The 22,416-nt window shown below is 33.8% G+C and overlaps 1 protein-coding gene across 1 annotated transcript in view; it reads right to left on the bottom strand.

Annotated features, from left to right (window-relative positions):
* Nucleotides 1-11,078, bottom strand: part of LOC129233565 (nose resistant to fluoxetine protein 6-like) — a 46,879-nt gene extending 35,801 nt beyond the window's left edge. The window contains exons 1-3 of the mRNA XM_054867574.1: nt 11,021-11,078; nt 10,559-10,788; nt 8,641-8,755 (exon numbers count right to left, since the gene is read on the bottom strand). Coding sequence (XP_054723549.1) covers nt 8,641-8,755; nt 10,559-10,788; nt 11,021-11,078 — 403 coding nt within the window. The remainder of the gene's footprint in view (nt 1-8,640; nt 8,756-10,558; nt 10,789-11,020) is intronic.
* Nucleotides 11,079-22,416: the final 11,338 nt, after the last annotated feature.

The raw sequence follows: 22,416 nt of genomic DNA, 5'->3' as shown, positions 1-22,416 counted from the left end.
GAAGAAATTTCTGGATAATATGCGTTGCCATTTCTCGCTTGAGCGTAAAGAAATGAAATACTTGCATTTGTATTTATTATTGAGGCTTTTTGGGTAACTAAGGCCATTTAAAATATTTTCATTTTGATTATGTTTTCGCGATTTTAATACTAAAATAAATCATTTTACGGAGTGAGGGAGGACTTTCAATTTCGATGAAATCACCATCTGAAAAAAAAAAGAAAAAAAAAAACACACAGCTCCCAATAATAAATGCATTTTCAATCATTCGGAACTCCAGCGCTAGAATACGCTACCTTGCGGTGATTTACAAAACTGCCGATGAAACTAAAACATTGCCACGTTGAGTTCCACGTGTGTCTGTTGATGTAAACACAGGCAGTTTGTTCTGAGTATTTATTAACGCAATCGATGAGTCTTAGTTTGCTTTCAGCTACAGAAATTAATTCGTACCTCAGTAGTATTCTCGAGCTTCTCAAAATAATGTTAGTTTTCCTTATTTCCTTCTAAAATATGGGTTGATTGAAAATGGCGAAAGCGAAAACTGGATTAACAAACTTGGATAATGTTATACAAGGTAAAAAATTTTATTGTTTTGTATGAATTTGTAAGAATATGAGTTTTTTTTAATCTTTAATTTAACTAACCATCTTTTACAGCAGCATTTAGTTGAAATGGACGGTATGCAAAATATTTTCTTGAATATATTATCGTAGAACAAAATGAAAAATGTTTCACCGAGAAAGAATTTACTTTATTCCTTTTATTCTCAGCTGAAAGGTTTCGCCAAATTTGTTTAGGGTTATAGTTTTAGTATTGTGCGAGCAAAGTAGCCTTGGCGAGATTTCGCGTTTTTAGTTAAACCATTTTTAATTTTTATCATGAGTGGAATAAAATGGTAGTAAGATTACAGAATTCGATAAGTAAAAAGAAATAATGGTCAAACAACTGAAAAGAAAACTACCACCATATATCCGTAAGAATTCTGTAGATGATTTGCATAACTTGACATAATTAAATCGTAACTCAGAAATTAGAAAAATCGAGACAGAAAAATTTTAAATTAACCGATTCGGGAATTCGAGAGAAATAACTCAGCTACAAATGCAAAACAATAAGCGCTAGCCAAGCAAGGCAAAGAAGTATCATCTTCTTTCCATAATAATTTGTAATGTCATATTGAATTTTCTAGCATTAATTGTTGTTCTTGTCAGGTCACAATTATTATTTAGTTTTATCAAGAATTGATAAATATCGAATTGAACATCGTGGAAATAGCTGCTTAGAACTACGAACTACGTAGTTTGCATTAATCTTTGACGTTTAGTAATGCTTCTTGAATTCTCATTTCTTTCTACGTGGGCCAGAATATCCACAAGACTTTGAAAATTAATTTAAAAAGAATAAAGCGAAAAATATCATACATACGAACAAAAATCACAACACTTTTAGCATTTTCTTCGTTACCACATGCGTTTGTTTTAGTTTTTAAGTCGGCCATTAGACAGTGACTGCAGTGCCCCCTATAGTTCGTTGGAGTTGCGAATCACAAACAGATCTCAAGGTGAAACTTTCCATAAAATTGGCGTATTATTACGGCGTCCAGTGCTTTCGCATGGACAATTATATGTTGTAGCGAATAGAGTTCGTTTATTCAAGGCTTCACTTGATACGCGTCTTATCAGGCTCAGTCATTTCAATAAAAGTTGTAGTATGAAACCAATCAAACAAAAATCCTGGTCAGACTCCAGTGACATCTGGTGAATTTTGTGGCAACTTTTAACTATATAAACAACAGATAAGATTATTCTTAAAGAGAATAGTTATTTAAAATTGAGTTCAAAAGTATTTGAGTTAATTTAAAAGCGGTTTTTTTCTTCCTGAGGAAAAGTGTTTGAAAAGATATTTTAGGCAAAAAGTGAAAAAATATGAAACTTTGTTTTCAAGAAAAATTAAATTTGAAAACAAAATCAGATGAATATAAGCTGAGGAAGACAAATCAATGTAAATTCCGTGTATGAAAAAATGTTGTGATTAATTATTCCCACTTTTCGCAATAAGCATTTTCAAAATTATTTGAATAATGTAACTGCAAACCTTCAATAAATATAAATAGGAGTGAGCATTTATTGCAATTTATACATTGAATAACTATTTCAAACGAGCTTAAAAAGAAGTTTTCTGTTCGAAAACGTATGTAAATAAATGTTTTGGAAATACTGTTATTTTTTCTTTTTTTTTTGGGGGGGGGGGGGTTGTAATTTCTGCTTCCAATTAATAAAAAACAACCATTGGAAATTTGGCTCTGAATGAAATAATGCGTAATATTATATAATTAAACATTACATCTTATGGACGAAACTATACTGTCTATTAAACGTATGAACTATGATTAATAATTTGTATCAAGAAAAAGTATTTTTTGGTTTTAATATGCAAAAATTAATTACATATGCTTCATCAAGCACAACTGATAAATATATTTATCAGTTAAAACAGAGAACAAATGAAAGTAGAGATTGTTTCTCATAATTATTACTAACCCAGGCAACGCCGGATATTTTTGTTAGTTGATAAATATATTTATGGAAACATTCAGAGAGCTTTTAGTACTTGTTTTTTCTTATACTTTGAAGTTTAATTCAAAATTAATTATTTTTTTAAAACATATTCTGAAAATGGTGAATAGCTCAATTTGATATCTTTAGTTTTTTTACAACGAGAATTATTAAAATGCATAGAGATACAATTTTTCTAAAGAAAAATAAGTAGAAAAGATATCAAATAAAAATTTTGCTATAAAACTGATCGTTAGTATCGATCATTACAAATTACGATTTATATCATAAAGGAGTACGTTGTATGTTAAAAAACAAGAAATTTAAATCATTTAAAAGTACATTGAAACAATAATGAATTCACCCGGAAAAACATGCCAATAAAAATTTCAAAAAAGGAAAACATGGCAGATTTTCATTTAAAGATTTTTATAAACCTATACATTCCAGCCTTTAAAAAAAATAATAAAAATTCCTTTTTTTTGAACAAAACTTTTGCTTGTTGAAAAAATAAATAAATAAAAATAATAATAACAGTTAAAAAAATAAAAACAAGCCTGTTAAAAAGGTAAACGGTATTCCAATGTTTACGCATTGTGAGGAAATTTAAAGGGGAGAAACTTCGCCACATAAATATATTATTGCACAAAAAAAAAGAAAAGTTCCACAAATTTTTAAACTATTTGTTAAAGATCAAATTTTTTAAAAAAAGCCATTAAATAGCATAAAAGGTTACATTAAAATGAAGAAAAAACTGGAAAATTAAATTAAGTTATTTCGTAATCCACCAAATCAAAACTAAACAGTATAAGGAAGCAACCATGTTACTGTATTCAGTCAAAGATCCATTAAAGTGTAAAATAATTCGCCAGATAAATGTATTAATTAATTAAAAGACAATAAGAGTTCCATCAAAGTATCAAAAGAACAAACAATGGCGACAGCAATTTTAGCAATAGAAAAAATTTTCGCCAATTTCACATGTTCCGCGACTCGATAATTCCCCCATGATTTTAATGTGAATATTAAATGGCAAGAAATATAATGTTGTCAAATTTTGTGACGCCAAAGAATTTCATATATGTGCGTCACGATGCATTTCAAGTCTTGGCGATTATTTTTTCATTTTATTTGTTGTCCCCGTATTCGGTTTTTTGGTTTCAATAAAATGAAGCTTTTATAGTTGTCAAATATAGTTTGTTCAGCATATTTTTTTTATATTTTACTGAAACTTTTAGTGTCGTTTCGTGGGTAGTTTCATTTACTGAGAGGATTATTGAAACTTTTAATAAATAAATGGTAATAAAATTATATGTAATAAAATTTTAAATGCTTTCGATCATCGAATTTATTTATTTTTCGAAGTAGTATGCTATTTTTTTTTCGTGGATTTTTAATCAAAACAAAGTAAAATAATTCGCCAAATAAAATAGAGATGTTAAAATAATATGAGAAATCTCGTTAGAATATTTCGCTAAATCAATTTCAATTCTCCATTATGTGACATAATCAGCAGAATAAATTAACCTTGTCATAAGTAAAAATTGAAAGTGTGTAAACTTTGTAAAATTAGAAAAAGAAGCAAACATGCGACAATGTAAGCCTTATTTTTTAATTTTCGCCGACGATGATGTAAGTGCAGTTTTTTCAGTTTTCGCTAAGTAAAGGTAAAGAGAAAATTCACCAAGCTGAGCGACGTACCTGTTACTAAATATCAAAAGAGCTAATATGTATTACAGATTTACCGATATTGTGAAAATAAGACAATTATTGTCGAAATCTTGACGATTGCGCCATTAAATTCCTCCTTTAAATATGCAGTAAAATACTATATAATTTATAAACAACAAGGTTTCCTTCTCAGACATTTTTTTTTTTAATTTATAGGAAGGGTAATGTTAAACCTTTTCAATATCAACTCACATTAAATGTCTCAAAAAATGTATACGTAATCTCTGGGACCGACTTACTAAAAGTGAGACCAAGGCTCAAAATGCTTTGGAGTTCCCTGTGCTTCAGGGATGCATTTTACCAGAAGTGAACGCCAATGAGAAATGGTTGAATACTGTGTTGGGATCAGCTTTACCTGAAAAGGGAATTTATTTTCCTTGAAAAACAGACCTGGTACGCCGTTCGGGCATCAATTCACCCTGTACTACACTACTTCACATCGGTTAACCATATCAATGAAGTTTTACGTTAACGATTGAAAAAACATCACTTTTTACAGCAGAAATAATACGTTAACTAATGTAAGCAAATGATTTCCCCGGTTATACTACAGCGCCATCTTACGGGCAAGGCGGCGCCTTTGATCTTTTGAGAAATGACTGAGCCTGATAAGACACGCATCGAGTGAAGCCTTGGTTTATTTAACCGAAGAAAATTTTATATTTCTAACTGCAAAGGTCATGCTTACTTTTACAAAGAATATTGTTTGTGCAGAAGTTTTACGTATTAAAGGAGTTTTGCGGTATCATTTCATTCAGGAAGACTTCCATAATTGTGAAATTGGCGAATTTTGTCCATTGGTGAGAAATTTTTGGCATTAATGCCAGCGAGCAAAAATATTTCTTTTGGATTCGTAAAAAAAAGAAGAGTAAAAATGTCTGTTTGCAAGGAGCTGATTGCGAATGAAGTCACTCTTTAAGGTGTTGTTCATTAAAGTGTAACAGTTCGTGACAAGGGGGAGGAGGAAATAAATGACAAGAGGGGCATACAATGGGGAGAATGTGACAGCAAGCCATTTTTTTTTATAAGAACGTTTATATTAAACAGTGTCGTTGTAAGGGCGACGCCGCAAAGGTAAGAGGCAAAGGTAAAAGGGAGTACGGTGAAGTGTGAAACTTTGACAAAGGAGAGACGGAGCAAAAATTTTTGAAACTGTATTAGTCTTATCCCCTAAACGATAAACAAATCACAAAGACAATTTTTTTTAAAAAATTGCACTAATATTGCGATGTCCAGTGTTTTTGAATGGACAATTTTCAATGCAGGAAGTGGGATTTGTTCATTTGACTGTTTGAAATTTTATATTTCTACCGGCAGAAGTCAAGGCAACTTACTCAATAATTTTAAACGGTTTAAAAGAAATATTGTTCATGCAGAAGTTTCATGTATAATCTGATTTTTGCAGCATCATTTCATTCGGGGAGGTTTCGATAATTGGGTAATTTCCACTCTTCATCTATTGGCGTCACATTTTTGGCACCAATTGCAGAGCGAAAAATGTTTTTTCTATGCGTACGTAAGCAAAGAGTAGGGAAATATATTATTGCATACGGTTATCACAATAGAGGGGCTGTCCACGAATGAAGTCCCGCTTTAAGGTGGGGTTTGCAAAATTGAAACAGTTCCTGACAAGGGAGAGGAACGAAATAACAAGAGGGACATACAATGGGGAAAATGTGACAAAAAGTTTTTTTTTTTAAAGGAACGTTTATGAAAAACAGCGTGACATGTGACAAAGGGAAGAGGTGGTATGGTGAAGGGTAAAACTTTGAGAAAGGAGCAGAGGGTCAAAAATGTTGAAAAGTATGACATCAGTTATGCACCACCCTTAACTATAAACAAATCACTATAAGACGACTTTTTTTTTTTTTTTTAAATCGTACTATTATTGCGACGTGTTTTCGAATGGACAGTTGTATGTTGCCACGAGTCGAGTTCGTTCATTTGATACTTGGAAATTTATATTTCTAATGACGACCTCAAAGCAACTTACTCAATAATAGTAGACGTTTTATATGTAATATTGTTTACGCAGAAGTTTTACGTATAAACTGAGTTTTGATGCTTCATTTTATATGGGAAGATTTCGAAAATTGGATAATTGTCGATTTTTATCCATTGCGCCAAATTTTTTGTTTCCATTGCCAGCGCGAAAAAGTTTTTCCTTTGCATACGTAAACAAAGAGTTGGGAAACTTCTATTTTCATAGGGTTAGCACAAAGCAACATGGTGTCCAAAATAAAATTATTCAAACGAAGAATTTGACGGCCACACCAATTTCTCTATGGGATTGTTTCTTTCAGTCAAAAAAACTACTTTTAGTCACTAAAATTGATAGAATAAGCAAAAAGAAAAAATAATAATTTGAATTCTGAGATTTTGAATTCAAATTATGTATTTCGCAATCACGAGTTGCGACAGGGCTTACTCATTGGAGTTATTGTTTCTAGAAACGGCTCCTGTCCCCCCAAGCTGGCCCCTCCTCCTGGGCGGTTATGTGTGTATAGTTGTGTGTGTGCGTAGGCGCGCGTGCATGCATGTGTAGGTTTGTGTGTGTGTGCGTAGACCTGAGTGTATGCACGTAGGCGTGTGTGTACATGTGAGTGTGTATGTGTGTGAGCATGTGTGTGTGCAGGACATGGACGCCTCCGACCAGGAAAAGCGGATTCCGAAGCGCCTGCAGAGGCCGGTGGGTGATGGTGCTGCAGAGGCCCCTGGTCCAAGCTGAAAAAGGAACATCAACGCCAATGACGGTCAAGTAAGAACAATAAGCAATCATGATTGCTCAAAAAAAAAAAAAAAAAAAAAACCGTGGAGCCAGAAAAAGATTTATTTTCTCAACAATTATTTTTTATTAATTTTCGTAACTGTCCGATTTCGGAAATAAAGCGTGGTCTTTGTGACGTTACAGGTGATGTACTTTGACGTGCTACTCCATTGCCGCGCCAAATGATTACGCTTTGTTGTCAACCGCGTTTTCAGGTTATGACAATTTGCTCTGTGCGCTAATGACATCAGTGAATGACATTTCATCGCTTTTGATGTCAAATTGAAGAAGCGTAAAAAATGAATTTCAATCCGCGCACCAATTAAAATAATTGTTAAAAAATATTTGATTTCTTCAAATTATTTAAAAAAAATGGTTAAATACTTCGTTTTTAAGCATGCTCTTTCAGAAAAAATTATTTTTTTTTAATTTCGGAAACGACCCCATCACCGAAATATCCCCTTTCATCCATTTATTTTGAGATTAAGAGACAAAAAGGAAAATTGAAATAAATTACTACTGTTTGGTATTGTGTGTACATATAAAAATTGTATGCTTCCAGATATGCCGCAGTAAACATGAGTAAGAGTAGAGATAAAAATGTTGGAAATAGTTAAATTCATACAAGTTTTCTCAAATATTCATTTATGAATATGGTCGAATTTCGACCACAGGGCGAACACTAGTTCAAATAATTAGGCGCGGTTCGTTTCAGGTCAAAATGAATGGCGGCACAGTATGGAGTTGGAGTGAAAAAGAACGAATGAGGTTGGTTGAGGCTACTTCATTTTCCCCCACATTCCCTTGCCCGCCAAACGAAAAACCCTCTTTTATTGCGTTGGGGGTTAAAAACAGCAGCAGCCAAATGAAATTAATCATTCAAATTGATGTTTAGACGAGCTGAAAATTTATTTCAACTTTTGAAGTATGAGGCAAGTTTTAAAAGTAAGGTCCGTTTGGAAATAAAAAAAGAACAGTTCAGATAGAGCAAAGAAATTTATTGCACAAAAATCTACCACCTTTACGCTATTTTTCGACATTGCTCCCGTGACTTTCCAAGCATTTGTCATAGCGTGGTACAGGTTTTGTATACCTATTCGTACAAAGTTGCCGCCTGTGTAGTCATTCATGAGGATTCTTACAGGATTTTGGCTGGGGCGTTTTTGAAATATCCTTTGGGCTGCCTCCACCTCGCTCGTAGCAACTTTCATTTGTTTCAGCATCTAAAATTTTTCCTTGGCGGTCTGTGGCACATCAACAATAATGAGTTCAGAGAACATGTTACCCATGGTTGACTCCACAGGCGGCAACTTTCAACGAATAGATGCACAAAAACCCCTTACCGCGCTATGACAAATGCTTGGAAAATCACGAAAGCAATGTCGAAAAATAGCGCAAGGGTGGTAGATTTTTGTGCAATGCATTTCTTTGCTCTATCTGTACTCGTTCTTTTTTTTTTCAAAATGGACCTTACTTTAAAACGTGCCTCGTATATTTCAGCTTTTTTGATGCATTTTAATGAGCTATGTCACATTTTGGAAACAAATTTTTCAAGAGCAAAAGAAGGATTCATTTACAACGTACCCACTTGGCATATCTTTTGCACATCCTCCTCAGAGCAAGTAGAAGGAATGCAAGTACCAAACCAAAATGCTACTCGTTTTAAGTATCCAGCACCTTTTTCCAGCACTTCGTTTGCCTAGAAATTTAAATAGTGACGTTAAACATTAATGAAAGAGAGAGAGAGAGAGAGCGCGAAATATTATTTTAAAACAGTAACAGTAGATAGAAACGCATACTAAAGGAATTTTCCAACTTAGTACGAAAGTTAATGAAATGGGACTGCTATTTAACCGTGAAACTATTATCTAACTATCACACACGTGACTATAACCTCGTAATGAAAATAACAGGTAAAACAATATCCAGCTATGAAAATATTTGTAACTTCTCTTTCCGAAAAGCAAGTATCATAAATTAGTTACGTCTACAAAAAAAATAGTGAAGATTGATTATGTTTACTGCCAATAATCCTAAGAATCTAAACGGACTAAGCGATATTAAATAAGAAAATACGTGCGGTAAATTTATGACAATTGTGAGATTGATAAATTGCCGAAGGATATTTTTTTTCTTAACTTGGATGCGAATTGAATTGTTAAAATGGTTAGATAAAGATTGAGATGTGTCAGCTTTTGGTTATGTCTCATACTTTTTTTAAAGTAGCTGCTACTTTATTAAAGAGATCCAATCCTTCGAAGTCTTATTTCATCACTGATGAGTTAGTTCAAATCTTACCGTCTAAGTAAAATTCCTCCTCTGAATCTTCTTAATTTTTGTTCAAGTAAATAACTAAATTCTCTACAATTATAAATAAAAATTTTAAACATTTCGAGACAAATTTAATGGAATTGTCACGCACATAAAAAACTTAATTTTTTTACTAAAAATATCCTCGTTTATTATGCACGAAATCTGCAATATTTTCCTTCGCAACTTAAAAAGAAACATTAGACATTTTCCTACTTAATAGTTACATTACTTAAAAGTTAATAATCAGTGGTTTTCCTGCGTCAGAAATTATGGCAAAGCAAGCTGCGTTTTCTGCTTTGAAAATGGTTCGTCTGCAAAAACTTTACCTGCCATTTAAATTTCACTTCAAGAATAAATAGGAGACAAAGAAATTTTTAAAGCAATTTGGAATTAAAAAACAATTATCTCCCCACCTCCGATAAACAGTCATTTCAAAAAAGGAAAATGAAAGACCTTTTGCATAAGACGTACAGATTTGTTCTCAGTTCAAACAATCTGTTTGTTAAAAATATTAATAAAAAAGATGAGAACAGCTGAACAGCAGACCATATAAATAAGTTCAGAGGCGGATGCAGACTACCATTTTAGGGGAAGGGGAGGTTCTTGCTGAAATGCTGAAAAATGACCCCCCCCCCACCCCTCATAAATGAAGTAACAGTTTTGGGCTTCAGTGGATACTCGCAATAATAAGCACTGGCATCAAATTATTCGACCGATGCAACCAGTTGCTCTATACGAACATTACCACAGTAGAGCATTAACGTTATTAACCAATTTCATTAGCAATAAAAAAAGTGATATTGAAAACATTTACTTTAAAGTAATGCATTGAAAATATTACAGAAATCATTTATATTTCATTCATAAACTGTTTGAACACAATGTGGACAGATAATATTTTCGACGATTTAGGGGGAGGGGAGCGGCATGACACCCTTATATAGATTTTATATAATTTTCAATGAATAAAATTTATCATATTTAGTTCTCAAAAATTAAAAAACAATTTTAAATTATTTTCAGATCAATTCGAGATCAAGTTATGTTATCGAAGTGTATGAGATGAAACATTCGTGCTTCAAGACTGATTCAACAAAAATATTCATTTTGCTGAGTTGGTTTTTTGATATATTATATTTTATTGTATTTTGCCGCAAATCCTCGCTCCTCAATCTTCTTGCACACTTACCCATTCAGGGGGAGTTCCATGGGCATCTAAATAACTGCTTCCTTGTGCAGTCTTTTCGTTTACCGGATACAGTAAAGGAGACTGATATCCAACCATACAATATTGTCCTCGGAAGGATTCTTGTCCTTGCGAGTCATTGACCCGGATGCGTAGGCATTGATCAAATGCTCCGAAGTCCATGACTGTGCCTTCCAAAATACCACTTGGAAATTTGCCGCTAGCGTCAGCCACTAAAAAGAAAATGTGTCATACATTTGAAGACATGATGTAGTACAGGGTATATTAGAAGTCCTGACACTTTTTAAAAATTCATATCAAAGCAACAAATTGTCGTATAAATATGGTTTGCGCCGTAATACATCGAAGAAATTTTCAGGTTCATGAACATTTTATGACATTGAAAAAAAAAGAAAGAAAAAGAAAGCAATCGCTGTGCCGTCATAATAAGAAAAAGAAACGTACCAGAGTTCAATGTGTACCGTTTGTGGATATGGGATGAACTTGAGTACCGTTTAGACATTGTTCGAGCAACATACGGTGCACACATTGAATTCTGGTAATGAAAGGTATCACTTTAAGGTTAATAAAAGATTTAAACACCTCACATTATGTTTGTTTTTCTCCCTGTGACTATTACAGCGATTACTTATAATTACGCTTTTCCCCTTCTTTTAAATTTTTTGACGATGTCATAAAAATTCTTGAACCTGTGTATTATGGCGTAAACCGCATATTCGGAAGACAAATAGTTGCTTTTCTATAAATTTCAAAATGTGTCCAAGACTTTTCGGAAATCCTGTACGATGCACAACTCTCAAAAAATAATTAAAAAAAGAGCATACGAAAGTTGCAATGATATTTTACGTTCAGAACCAACATTCATACAACTGCTGTATGAATGTTGAAACGGAACAAATAAAAGATTCTAAAAACCGCGGAAAACTTCGTACTAAAGTGTGAAAAATAAAACGACACACCGATACTACAACTACAATTCAGAACCATCAGAAAAAATGCGAGGATTTGTGACTTGCATGTGCAAGGTTCTACCTGTTGACTGGGTTGTGTTCTTACACACCTAATGAAATACAAATCAGTTATATACACTGATCTGTGATTTCTACAACAGATTTGGGGATCCATCACAATATCACGGGACGCGGAAGCGTCCCGCCGCCAAGAAAACCAAACGTCAGCAGCCGACAAAAGCAAACCCACCGCCAAAGACAAAAGAAAATAGAAGCGACCAAGAATAGTTTACACGACAGAACAAGTTGGTGTTTTCTTGGTTTTTCACCCCTCTGTATCTCAGTCCCATGAAGACTCGGAGTTGATTTTTGGTACACTCAATCTTTAGTGGTAGCGTAAACCGAAATACAATCCCCTGGATCATCAGGGGGAGGAGGAATTTAAGCTATAAAATCGCTGTTCAAAAAAGTTTTCGCTTTCTTTGACAGGGCTACAGTCCAAACGAAAAAAGGAATCAAGCTGAAATTTCGCACACACATTAATTGTGCCCTACTGATGTGCCTTTTGTGCCATTTAACCCATTCCCCCTTCGCTTTTACCCCACAAATCGTACCTTCCCGGAGTTCTGCAGCAGCCCCCCCGGGGGGGGGCTATGGTAATGATTTCTTGTATACATATTCTTGGGGAGCCATTGAGGACATATACAAAACTTTAAACCCCAGGGACATCATGGGCCGGAGTAATTAAAGTTTGAAAATCACTAATTTCCCCTGAATTCATATGTACTTACTCTCAGCTTATAGGGTTTGTTAATCTCTGATTGCAAGGATGCAAGGCTAGAACAGATCTAAGGTCTAACGATTGTTTGAAAGTTGTCTTTGGAAATGAAATTCAACCAAGACTAATTCGGAACTCCAGCGCTCGAATACGCTACCTTGCGGTGATTTACAAAACTGCCGATGGAACTAAAACATTGCCACGTTGCGTAACAACGTGTGTCTGTTGACGTAAACACAGGCAGTTTGTTCTGAGTATTTATTAACGCAATCGATGTGTCTTAGTTTGCTTTCAGCTACAGAAATTAATTCGTCCCTTAGTAGTATTCTCGAGCTTCTCAAAATAATGTTAGTTTTCATTATTTCCTTAATAATTGGTGAAAGCGAAAATTCTGGATTAACAAACTTGGATAACGTTATACAAGGTAAAAAATTTTATTGTTTTGTATGAATTTGTAAGAATATGGGGGTTTTTTTAATCTTAAATTAATTAAACTTACCATATTTTACAGCAGCATTTAGTTGGAATGGACAGTATGCAAAATATTTTCTTGAATATATTATCGTAGAACAAAATGAATAACCGAGAAAGAATTTACTTTATTCCTTTTATTCTCAGCTGAAAGGTTTCGCCAAATTTGTTTAGGGTTATAGTTTTTGTATAGTGCGAGCAAAGTAGCCTTGGCGAGATTTCGCGTTTTTAGTTAAACCATTTTTAATTTTTATCATGAGTGGAATAAAATGGTAGTAAGATTACAGAATTCGATAAGTGAAAGGAAATAATGGTCAATCAACTGAAAAGAAAACTACCATCATATATCCGTGAGAATTTTGTTGATGATTTGCATAACATGACACAATTAAATCGTAACTCAGAAATTAGAAAAATCGAAACAGAAAATTTTTAAATGAACCGATTCGGGAATTCGAGAGAAATAACTCAGCTACAAATGGAAAAAAAATAAGCGCTAGCCAAGCAAGGCAAAAAAGTATCATCTTCTTTCGATAACAATTTGTAATGTCACATTGAATTTTCTAGCATTAATTGTTATTCTTGTCAGGCTACAATTATTATTTAGTTTTATCAAGAATTGATAAATATCGAATTCAACATCGTGGAAATAGCTGCTTAGAACTACGAACTACGTAGTTTGCATTAATCTTTGACGTTTAGTAATGCTTCTTGAGTTCTCATTTCTTTCTACGTGGGCCAGAATATCCACAAGACTTTGAAAATTAATTTAAAAAGAATAAAGCGAAAAAATCATACGTACGAACAAAAATCACAACACTTTTAGCATTATCTTCGTTACCATGTGCATTTGTTTTAGTTTTCAATTCCGCCATTAGACAGTGACTTCAGTGCCCCCTATAGTTCGTTGGAGTTGCGAATAAAATAGATCCAATGTTGCAACTAGACGTCAAATCGCGGATATCACAAATTTGCCACAGTGACTGCGCATGCGCGCGGACTTCGCTCATTGGGCTTTCTGTTTTAAGATTCTATGCAGTTTGTTGATATTTAAGCAGAGAAACATTAATGAATAAGATTAGAATACAGTACCCCCCCCCCCCTCCCAATCTCGCCGATACGAAATTTCTTTTCTTCCTGTTTTTCAGTTTTGATATATTTAAGGGGGAAGAAATTTTAAATGTCGACGAAACTGGGGTTAAACCATGAAAGTATTTTGCGTGACATAATATGTAACTGTACGCATATGATACATCTAACTTTATAATTGAAAGCGAAAAATAGCACTTATTTATTGGTTTTCTTATTTTCTAAATTAATGCATTTTTCACAAACATAACACATTATGAATTGAAATATATGTGTGGATATCCGTGTTTTGCAGTAATTTGTTTATAGACAAAATTTTTACAATTAATTTAAGCAAGACATTTGAAATGAGCTAAGTCCACGCGCATACGCAGTCGCTGTATCAAATTTGTGATGCATACATCTTCTGACTCATTCTAATTTAAAATATTTAAAGACTTTTTTTTGCTTCGGTCATAAAATACGTTATTTTGTCTTTTTAGTGAACTTTTAAACAAAACTAGGTATTAAGCAAGAAAAAGAGTTCCATCAAAAGAAAGATAAATCACCCAACGATTAAAATTATCCCATAAAACGTAAAATAATCCGCGATTTAGGAAAATAAGTCATTAAATAAAAGCTAGATTGATATAGCCCGCAAGTTGTAAAACATTAAAAAAAAACTTCATGAAAATTTTGAATAATCCATGAAATAAGCTGTAATTTATTGCGAACTAGTAAAATACTCGAAAACAATATGATTTAAAATATAGTATTTTATTATCCAAGCAGTTTTCTTTACAACAGAGAGGATACAAGGATTGCGATAAAATTTAAACGGCTCAATTCTCAGCAATCATGTTTGTCTTAACATGAAAAATTACATATATTATATATATATATATAATATATATTATATATATATATATTATATATATATATTATATATATATATATTATATATAATATATATATATATATTCATTGTATACTAGCAAAAATACCCGGCGTTGCCTAGGTCAGTAATAAGTAAGAAACAATAGCTACTTTCTTTCGTTTTCTGTTTTAACTGAAAGAACTCAAAACACACCGCTTTGACGTGGTTAAAAATCGAGCTTTTTCCTTACCCATAAAAGTAAAACAGCAATAAGTATAAAAAACCAACGAATATTCATTTAGAAACGAAAGAACGAATTTAAGCATATAAAAATTTGAATTTCTAAGATATGAACTAACAAAAACAAAGATCACAAAAAAAAAAAAAAAAAAAAAAAAAACCGTGCGCTTTATTTGATTAAATATTACACACACACAAAAGAAAAAAAAAAAGCTCTCTACTGTGCTTCTTTAAGGGTGCAAAACGGAGAGTTTCCAAAATGCTTAAATGACTTTAAACTCATGTTTACACAGGAGAAGCTTTGATTCAAAATTTTTATTATGATTACTTTTAATATTGCTGTTGTTAAGCAACGAATTTTTGTAACAATGGGTTTTATATTTAATCACATAGAGTAAAGAAATTACATAGAGAGGCCCCTGCTGTACTAAGAAATTGAAGCCGAAAGTTGCTCCGCTGTATCCCAAGATCCTTAGCTTCGTGCTAAGTATTCTAGGATACATCTTGATTCAAAACATTTCATTACGGAATCTCAATTGGTTGTTAATTTAAACTTAGATATTGTTGCAAGTTTATGGAGCACGTTTTTGAAATTGCATTAAAACATGAAATAAAATGCAAACCAAACCGCCAGCTACTTTATACGCTCTCTTTGCGAGAGTGGTGATAACTATACTAGCGAAGCGATCACGTTATCATAACTTCGCTCATCATTGCACCGCTATATCACATAATTTCGGCTTCAATTTCATCTAATTTTTACCATAGACGGGGCCTCCATGTATATTTCATTACTCTATATTTAATCATAACATGGGGAAATTACATGAAATTTATTGTTTTCCAACATAACTTTTTTAAACTAAGTTTTTAATTAATAAATTATAGCCTAAGTTGCTCCCTGCTAATGTAGCTATCTATGGTGAAAAAATGGTTAAAATCAGTTCAGTAGTTTGGAAGTTTACCTTGGACAATCCGGACAGAAGTAGCCCTTTATGTATAAAGATTGCATTGAATAACTTGTCATGATTCTAATGCTCCAGTATCAAAGTGAGTGTGACAAATTTGAACACAAGTACCTGATATTTAAATGGTGCACGTATTAGATTTTTGGTCGTATAGAGTAGAACTGAAGTTGAAAGAATATCTAATCCCCTAGTTTTTTTCTAATACAGCTCAGCACAAGTAAGGAACATAACGGTATGTACTAATATATATATATATATATATATATATATATATAAAGTGGCGTACTGGGCCGCCGGGATACCGGGAAAAATTCCCGGTGCGCCGGTGCCTTACTGCGCCGGGGCCTGTTTTTTTTTTTTTTTTTTTTTTAATGAATTTTGTATCGGATTATTGCGGCGCCTGGTACCATACGATTTATCGTATGAGATGAACAAATAAGACGACTTAACATCATAAAAACTACGTATACCATCCCTTTTCAAAATCAAAGTTACCTCCATTTATCGGTTTAATCAAAATCGTTAATGTAAAATGCTTTTTTCATTCCCATCCAAATCTACCTCCTTCACCCAAGGAATAAAATGGCTACGGAGTTTTCCCCCTCCTTTTTTAAAATAAAAGTGACATCAGAGGATTTTTTTTTTTTTTTTTTAATTTGAAGTATCAATTCGCGAATCTGACAATAAATAACCATTCAGCGCCGACTTGAACTCAGTTGAAACTATAAACCTTTCTCCTAAAATTTTTGAATAATGCCGTGGTTTCCAGATTTTTTTGAACCATGGCGCCTATCTCGGACATCTAACTTTCGTCCGGCGTCCATCTCTCTATAACTCGGTGACAAAGCCAGGGTTTTTAGTGCTGGTGGGGGAGGTTGGACTAAGGTCAAAATTTCTTATGTTGTCTTGATGGCGCTTCCAACGAAGCAAAAGAAAGGCAAAAACTTCGGTTTCCACTGCGGACGGGAAGTGAGGACTGCAGCCTCATATACATACACACACACACACAGCTTCTTTCCTAGATTCATCACTGATATAACTGATCATAACTAACAGACAAAAATGAATAAAACTGGTATGCCTTCATTGCATAGCCCTTTTATTTTTATTCATGATTCAGAAGCGCTGCGAATTTTTTCAACAGTTCATAATTCTCTAATAGTGAAGAAAATGAAAATTTCGTGGCGCCGGCGCCCTATGAAGACTTTACGGCACTCTAATTTACCCCCTCCCCCCAGCAGACTGAGAAACAAAATTAGAGGTAGGAGCCATTAATTTTCAAATAAGAGATTTTTTTTTTCGTTAAAAGTATTTTCTTTTAAATCATTATTAAATGTAGCGCATGTTTACACAAAATTGTTATACGCGCGTATTATACTTCTCATTTTCAACTTATCACACTTAATAGCGCTAAATTTGGGCTTTTTCATTGGATCAGATTATCCTTTTAATCATTTCATTTGACACTTATCACACTTCCACATACCTTTTCCCTTTCAGGTGCTGCTATTTTTTTTTAAAGGCGGCAAATGTCACTACTACTCAATAAATTTTATTTTAAATTCAAAACGTGATCAGGAGCGTAACTAGGAGGAGCAGGGAGACACCAACCCCCTCCCTACGGGCGCGAAATTGAAGATATGATTAAAAATATTTCTCCCAACTTTAAATGAAAAAGAAAAAAAAATCAATCGAAAATCAATTTTGTCGACTAAATCAGCGGCAACCACCGTTGGGGTACGAGAAACATAACTCGCCGCCTTACCCCAGCATTATTAAAGATCGCCGAAATTTCCATTTAAAGTACTTCAATTTTGAAAATTTTCAGGGGATAGCACCTAGATGACCCACATCATAAAAGATCGTTTAAAATTTAGCATATTGGATTTTAAATTTCAGAAACTTACTAGAGGAGCCACCCTAACTTCAGCGAAATTATAATTTCCGAAATTATAATTGTCTACAATTTCGTTTTAGCTCTTCAATTTCGAAAACTTTCCAGAAGAGAGTCCCCCGAACACCATCCCGTCCTCTAAAGTTATCAAAGACAACATACAGTTATGCCATTTAAGATTTCAAATGCGAAAAATTTCCACAGGAAAGTTTTGAAACGCATGCCTTTTCTCTAGAGTCAGCAAAAATGGCCTACAAATACGATGTTTGAACTTTAAATTTCGGAAGCTTTCCGGGGACGAATCACCGCATTCACTTTATTAAAGATGATCTAATAAACCTCAATTTCGAAACTTTTTCGAAGAAGCGCTCAGGGCCGTCGCCAACATCCACCAGTTTTTCAGAAATGGAGTCGCCAATTTCTGAAAGTGATTAAAAACAGCAAAAGAAAAAGAAAAAAGCAGAAAACCTTCGTAATCTTTAAGAATTGAAATAGTAATAATCAATGAACTAAAGGAATAAAAGTGATAAAAAGTATTTTTTTCTGCCAAATTTAAAAAGAAAATGAAATCTTCGCATATTATTGAGAAACATCCAAGATCCTGCATTATAATTTACCTAACTGAAGTCCGCTGAAATGTACATTTCAAACATTTTTGATCGGAAAAAAAATAGCGTATCGTTACAAACCTATTACGAGATTTAGTTCAATAAAAAAAATGAATAGATAAATAACATAATAGCATTATGTAGGTCAAGGCCGTATCCAGAAATTTTTTTCGGGAGGGGCCCGGATTAGCACATTGCCCTAACACACATACATATAGTATATATAGACACACCAAACGCATAAAAATGTTAACATAGAAAACTTTTTTGTCTCGATTTTTAATGATTCATCTGTTTGGACTGTTGTTAATTTAATTTCTTATTATTTTTCTTATTCACCTTGTAGTGGTTAGGATAACAGGAGAGTGTCCCTTTAAGTCGGATGTAGAACATCCATAATTTCAGGGGGTCGGGGGGTTTTCCCCCGAGAAATTTTCGAAAAAAAAAGCTGTATTTTGAGGCCTTATATTAGGTAATTGTAACTACAAAAATATGAAAAAAAAAAAAAAAAATAGGCAAACAAAGTGTTTTAAAAGTTATACATTCTTTTGCAAATCAAGATCAAACAAAATAAAAACTGCTTGCTCGACAGATCATGAAACTTAATGGACAGAGAGGAAAAACGAGAGAGGAGAAAAGAGAAGCACTTCGTTATCTGCTCATATCGGCTTTTAGTGAAGTTTGTTTTTGATCACTCCCCCTCCCCATTTTTTTTTCATTAAATGCCCTACAGTCAAGGGCCGTATCCAGAAATTTTTTTTCGGGGGGGGGGGGGCCGGATTAGCACATTGCCCTAACACACACACATATAGTATATATAGACACACCAAAACGCATAAAAATGTTAACATAGAACACTTTTTGCCTCGATTTTTTAATGATTCCACTGTTTGGACTGTTGTTATTTTATTTTAATTTCTTATTATTTTTTCATATTCACCTTGTAGTGGTAAGGATAACAGGAGAGTGTCCCTTTAAGTCGGATGTAGAACATCCATAATTTCAGTGGGTCCGGGGGTTTCTCCCCCCGAGAAATTTTTGAAAAAAAAAATCTGTATTTTGAGGCCTTACATTAGGTAATTGAAACAACGAAAATATGAAAAAAAAATAGGCAAACAAAGTTTTTAAAAAGTTATACATTCTTTTGCCAATCAAGATCAAACATAATAAAAATTGCTTGCTCGACAAATCATGGAAATTAATGGACAGAGAGGAAAAACGAGAGAGGAGAAAAAGAGAAGCACCCCGTCATCTGCTCATATCGGCTTTTAGTGAAGTTTGTTTTTTGATCACTCCCCCCTACCCCCACTTTTTTTTCTTTAAATGCCCTACAGTATGAAAATTGTACAAAATAGTTTGAAAGAAATAGTGTAGACATGTAGAAAATAAGAACGGAAGAGTAATATTCTGGCCATTTGGATAATTCATACTTTATTTTCTTGATAAGATACAAAATTGAAGAACTTTTCAAGGAATTTCAAAAACTTAAATAATTTTCAAAGACTCGAATAGTTGTAATTATTTGAAGCTCTTATTACTTTGTAAGACACACCCATTTTAAGTTAATAAATGCAAATATTTTCTCGAAACAAAACTTTTTTTTTCAATCAGAAGTAGTGCAGAAAATGAAAAAGAGTAGAGTAAGTGTTATTTTTTTTCTCATATTTAAGGTATTAACAATATGCAGTAGAAGTAAGAAAAAAAAAGCAATAACAAAAGAACTTCCATGATACTGAATTCGGCATTAAGTAAATGCAAGACATGAAACATATCAATCACAAAAATGATCTTAAAAATTAAGCTACAAAAACGCGAGAATCGTGATTTTTGCATTTTTTACTCAGGATGTATCAAGGAGCAGAATTTGACACATCTTGGTAACAAGATACTCGCCTAATCGGAAACTAGGGGGCCCAGCCTTTGGGGAGTCCCCGGCTCGAAATCAGTACAGTGTAAGGTTTTATAAGAGTTTTAGGGGCAGGGTCGTGTACAGAGGGGAGAAGGGACACCTGTTGGTCCGGGCCCGAGCTTAAATGGGGCCCAATATCTTTAAACCTAGGGTTGGAAATATAGGTAAACAATACGGAGGGGGCCCAAAAAAAAGGCATTTGTGACAGCCCCGAAATTTCTGTGCACGCCCCCTGGAGGAGGAAGTGCACAGAAGTCTGTTCGGTAGACTTGAAAACTGACAAAGGGCCTGCCTTGACCCTGGACTGCTCTGAATTGAATTGGGAAAGAGAGCAAGAAGTCCTAATTAAAGGTCTAAATTTCAAGTGTGCCTTGTGGCTAATGAGAAATAGAATTGCTTTTTTCTGTATTTCTGCAAAATATTATAAATCTTGAATAGAAGCAAAATTAAGAATTAAAAAAAACTTTGTTATTCTCCTTTTCTGACATTAGGAATTAAAAAAAAACCCTTCTTCTGTTTTACGGTACAAACCATTTTGGGTTTCGGGGGGGGGGCGGGCCCGTCAGGCCCCCCCCCCCTCTGGATACGGCCCTGCCTACAGTATGAAAATTATTCAAAATAGTTTAAAAGAAATGGTGTAGACATTCAGAAAATAAGAACGGAAGAGTAATATTCTGGCCATTTGGACAATTCATACTTTATTTTCTTGATAAGATACAAAATTGAAGAAACTTTTCAAGGAATTTCTAAAACTTAAATAATTTTCAAAGACTCGAACAGTTGAAATTATTTGAAGCTCTTTAATTACAATTTTCAGAAGTTGATTGCAATCTTACAAAATGATTATAACTTTGTAAGACACACCCGTTTTAAGTTAAAAATAAATGCAACGAAATATTTCTCGAGACAATTCTTTTTTTTTTTTTTCCAATCACAAGTAGTGCAGAAAATGAAAGAGAGTAGAGTAAGTGTTATTTTTTTTTCTCATACTAAAGATATTAACAGTATGCAGTAGAAGTAAGAAAAAAAAACAAGCAATAACAAAAGAACTTCCATTATACTGAATTTCTCATTAAATAAATGCAAGACAAGAAACATATCAGTCACAAAAATGATCTTGAAAGTTATGCTACAAAAACGCGAGAATCCTGATTTTTGCATTTTTTACTCAGGATGTATCAAGGAGCTGAATTTGTCACATCTTGGTAACAAGATACTCGCCTAATCGGAAACTAGGGACCCAGCCTTTGGGGAGTCCCCGGCTCGAAATCAGTACAGTGTAAGTTTTATAAGAGTTTTAGGGGGAGGAGGCAGGGTCGTGCACAGAGGGGAGAAGGGACACCTGTTGGCCCGGGCTCGACCTTAAATGGGGCCCAATATTTTTAAACCTAGGGTTGAAAATATGGGTAAGCAATATGGAGGGGGCCCAAAAAAAAAAGCATTTGTGACAGCCCCCAAAATTTCTGTGCACGCCCCTGGAGGAGGAAGTGCACAGAAGTCAGTTTGGTAGACTTGAAAAATCTACCGAACTGACAAAGGGCCTGCCTTAACCCTGGACAGCCCTGAATTGAATTGGGAAAGAGAGCAGGAAGTCCTAATTAAAGGTCTAAATTTCAAGTGTGCCTTGCAGCTAATGAGAACTAGAAACTGCTTTTTCTGTATTTCTTCAAAATATTATAAATTTTGAATAGTAGCAAAATTAAGAATTAAAAAAAAAACATTGTTATTTTCCTTTTCTGACATTAAGAAAAAAAAAAACCTTTTGTTTTACGGTTCAAAACATTTCGGGTTTCGGGGGGGGGGCGGGCCCGTCAGGCCCCCCCCCTCTGGATACGGCCCTGATGTAGGTCGCTGTAATATGTTTTAAAAAGAAAACAAGTTAAAATAAAATACCAAAACAAGTATAAAAAAAGTAGTGAACGAGATTTAAATAATGTAATGAATTAATAATAAGTTTTCAGTGTTTGAATGTTTTAAAGTTAAGGTAAACCAAAACTTCATCCCGAGTTTTAGGAGGCTTGATGTTTAAAAAGTGGGGGGGGGGGACTCTAGAGTCATCACTCCAAAATGTGAAAAG

Source organism: Uloborus diversus, unplaced genomic scaffold (genome assembly GCF_026930045.1).
Source record: "Uloborus diversus isolate 005 unplaced genomic scaffold, Udiv.v.3.1 scaffold_530, whole genome shotgun sequence".
In the NCBI taxonomy this organism is placed as follows: Eukaryota; Metazoa; Arthropoda; class Arachnida; order Araneae; family Uloboridae; genus Uloborus; species Uloborus diversus.
Note: the sequence above shows the minus strand (reverse complement) of the source record. Positions and strands in the feature narration are given on the sequence as shown.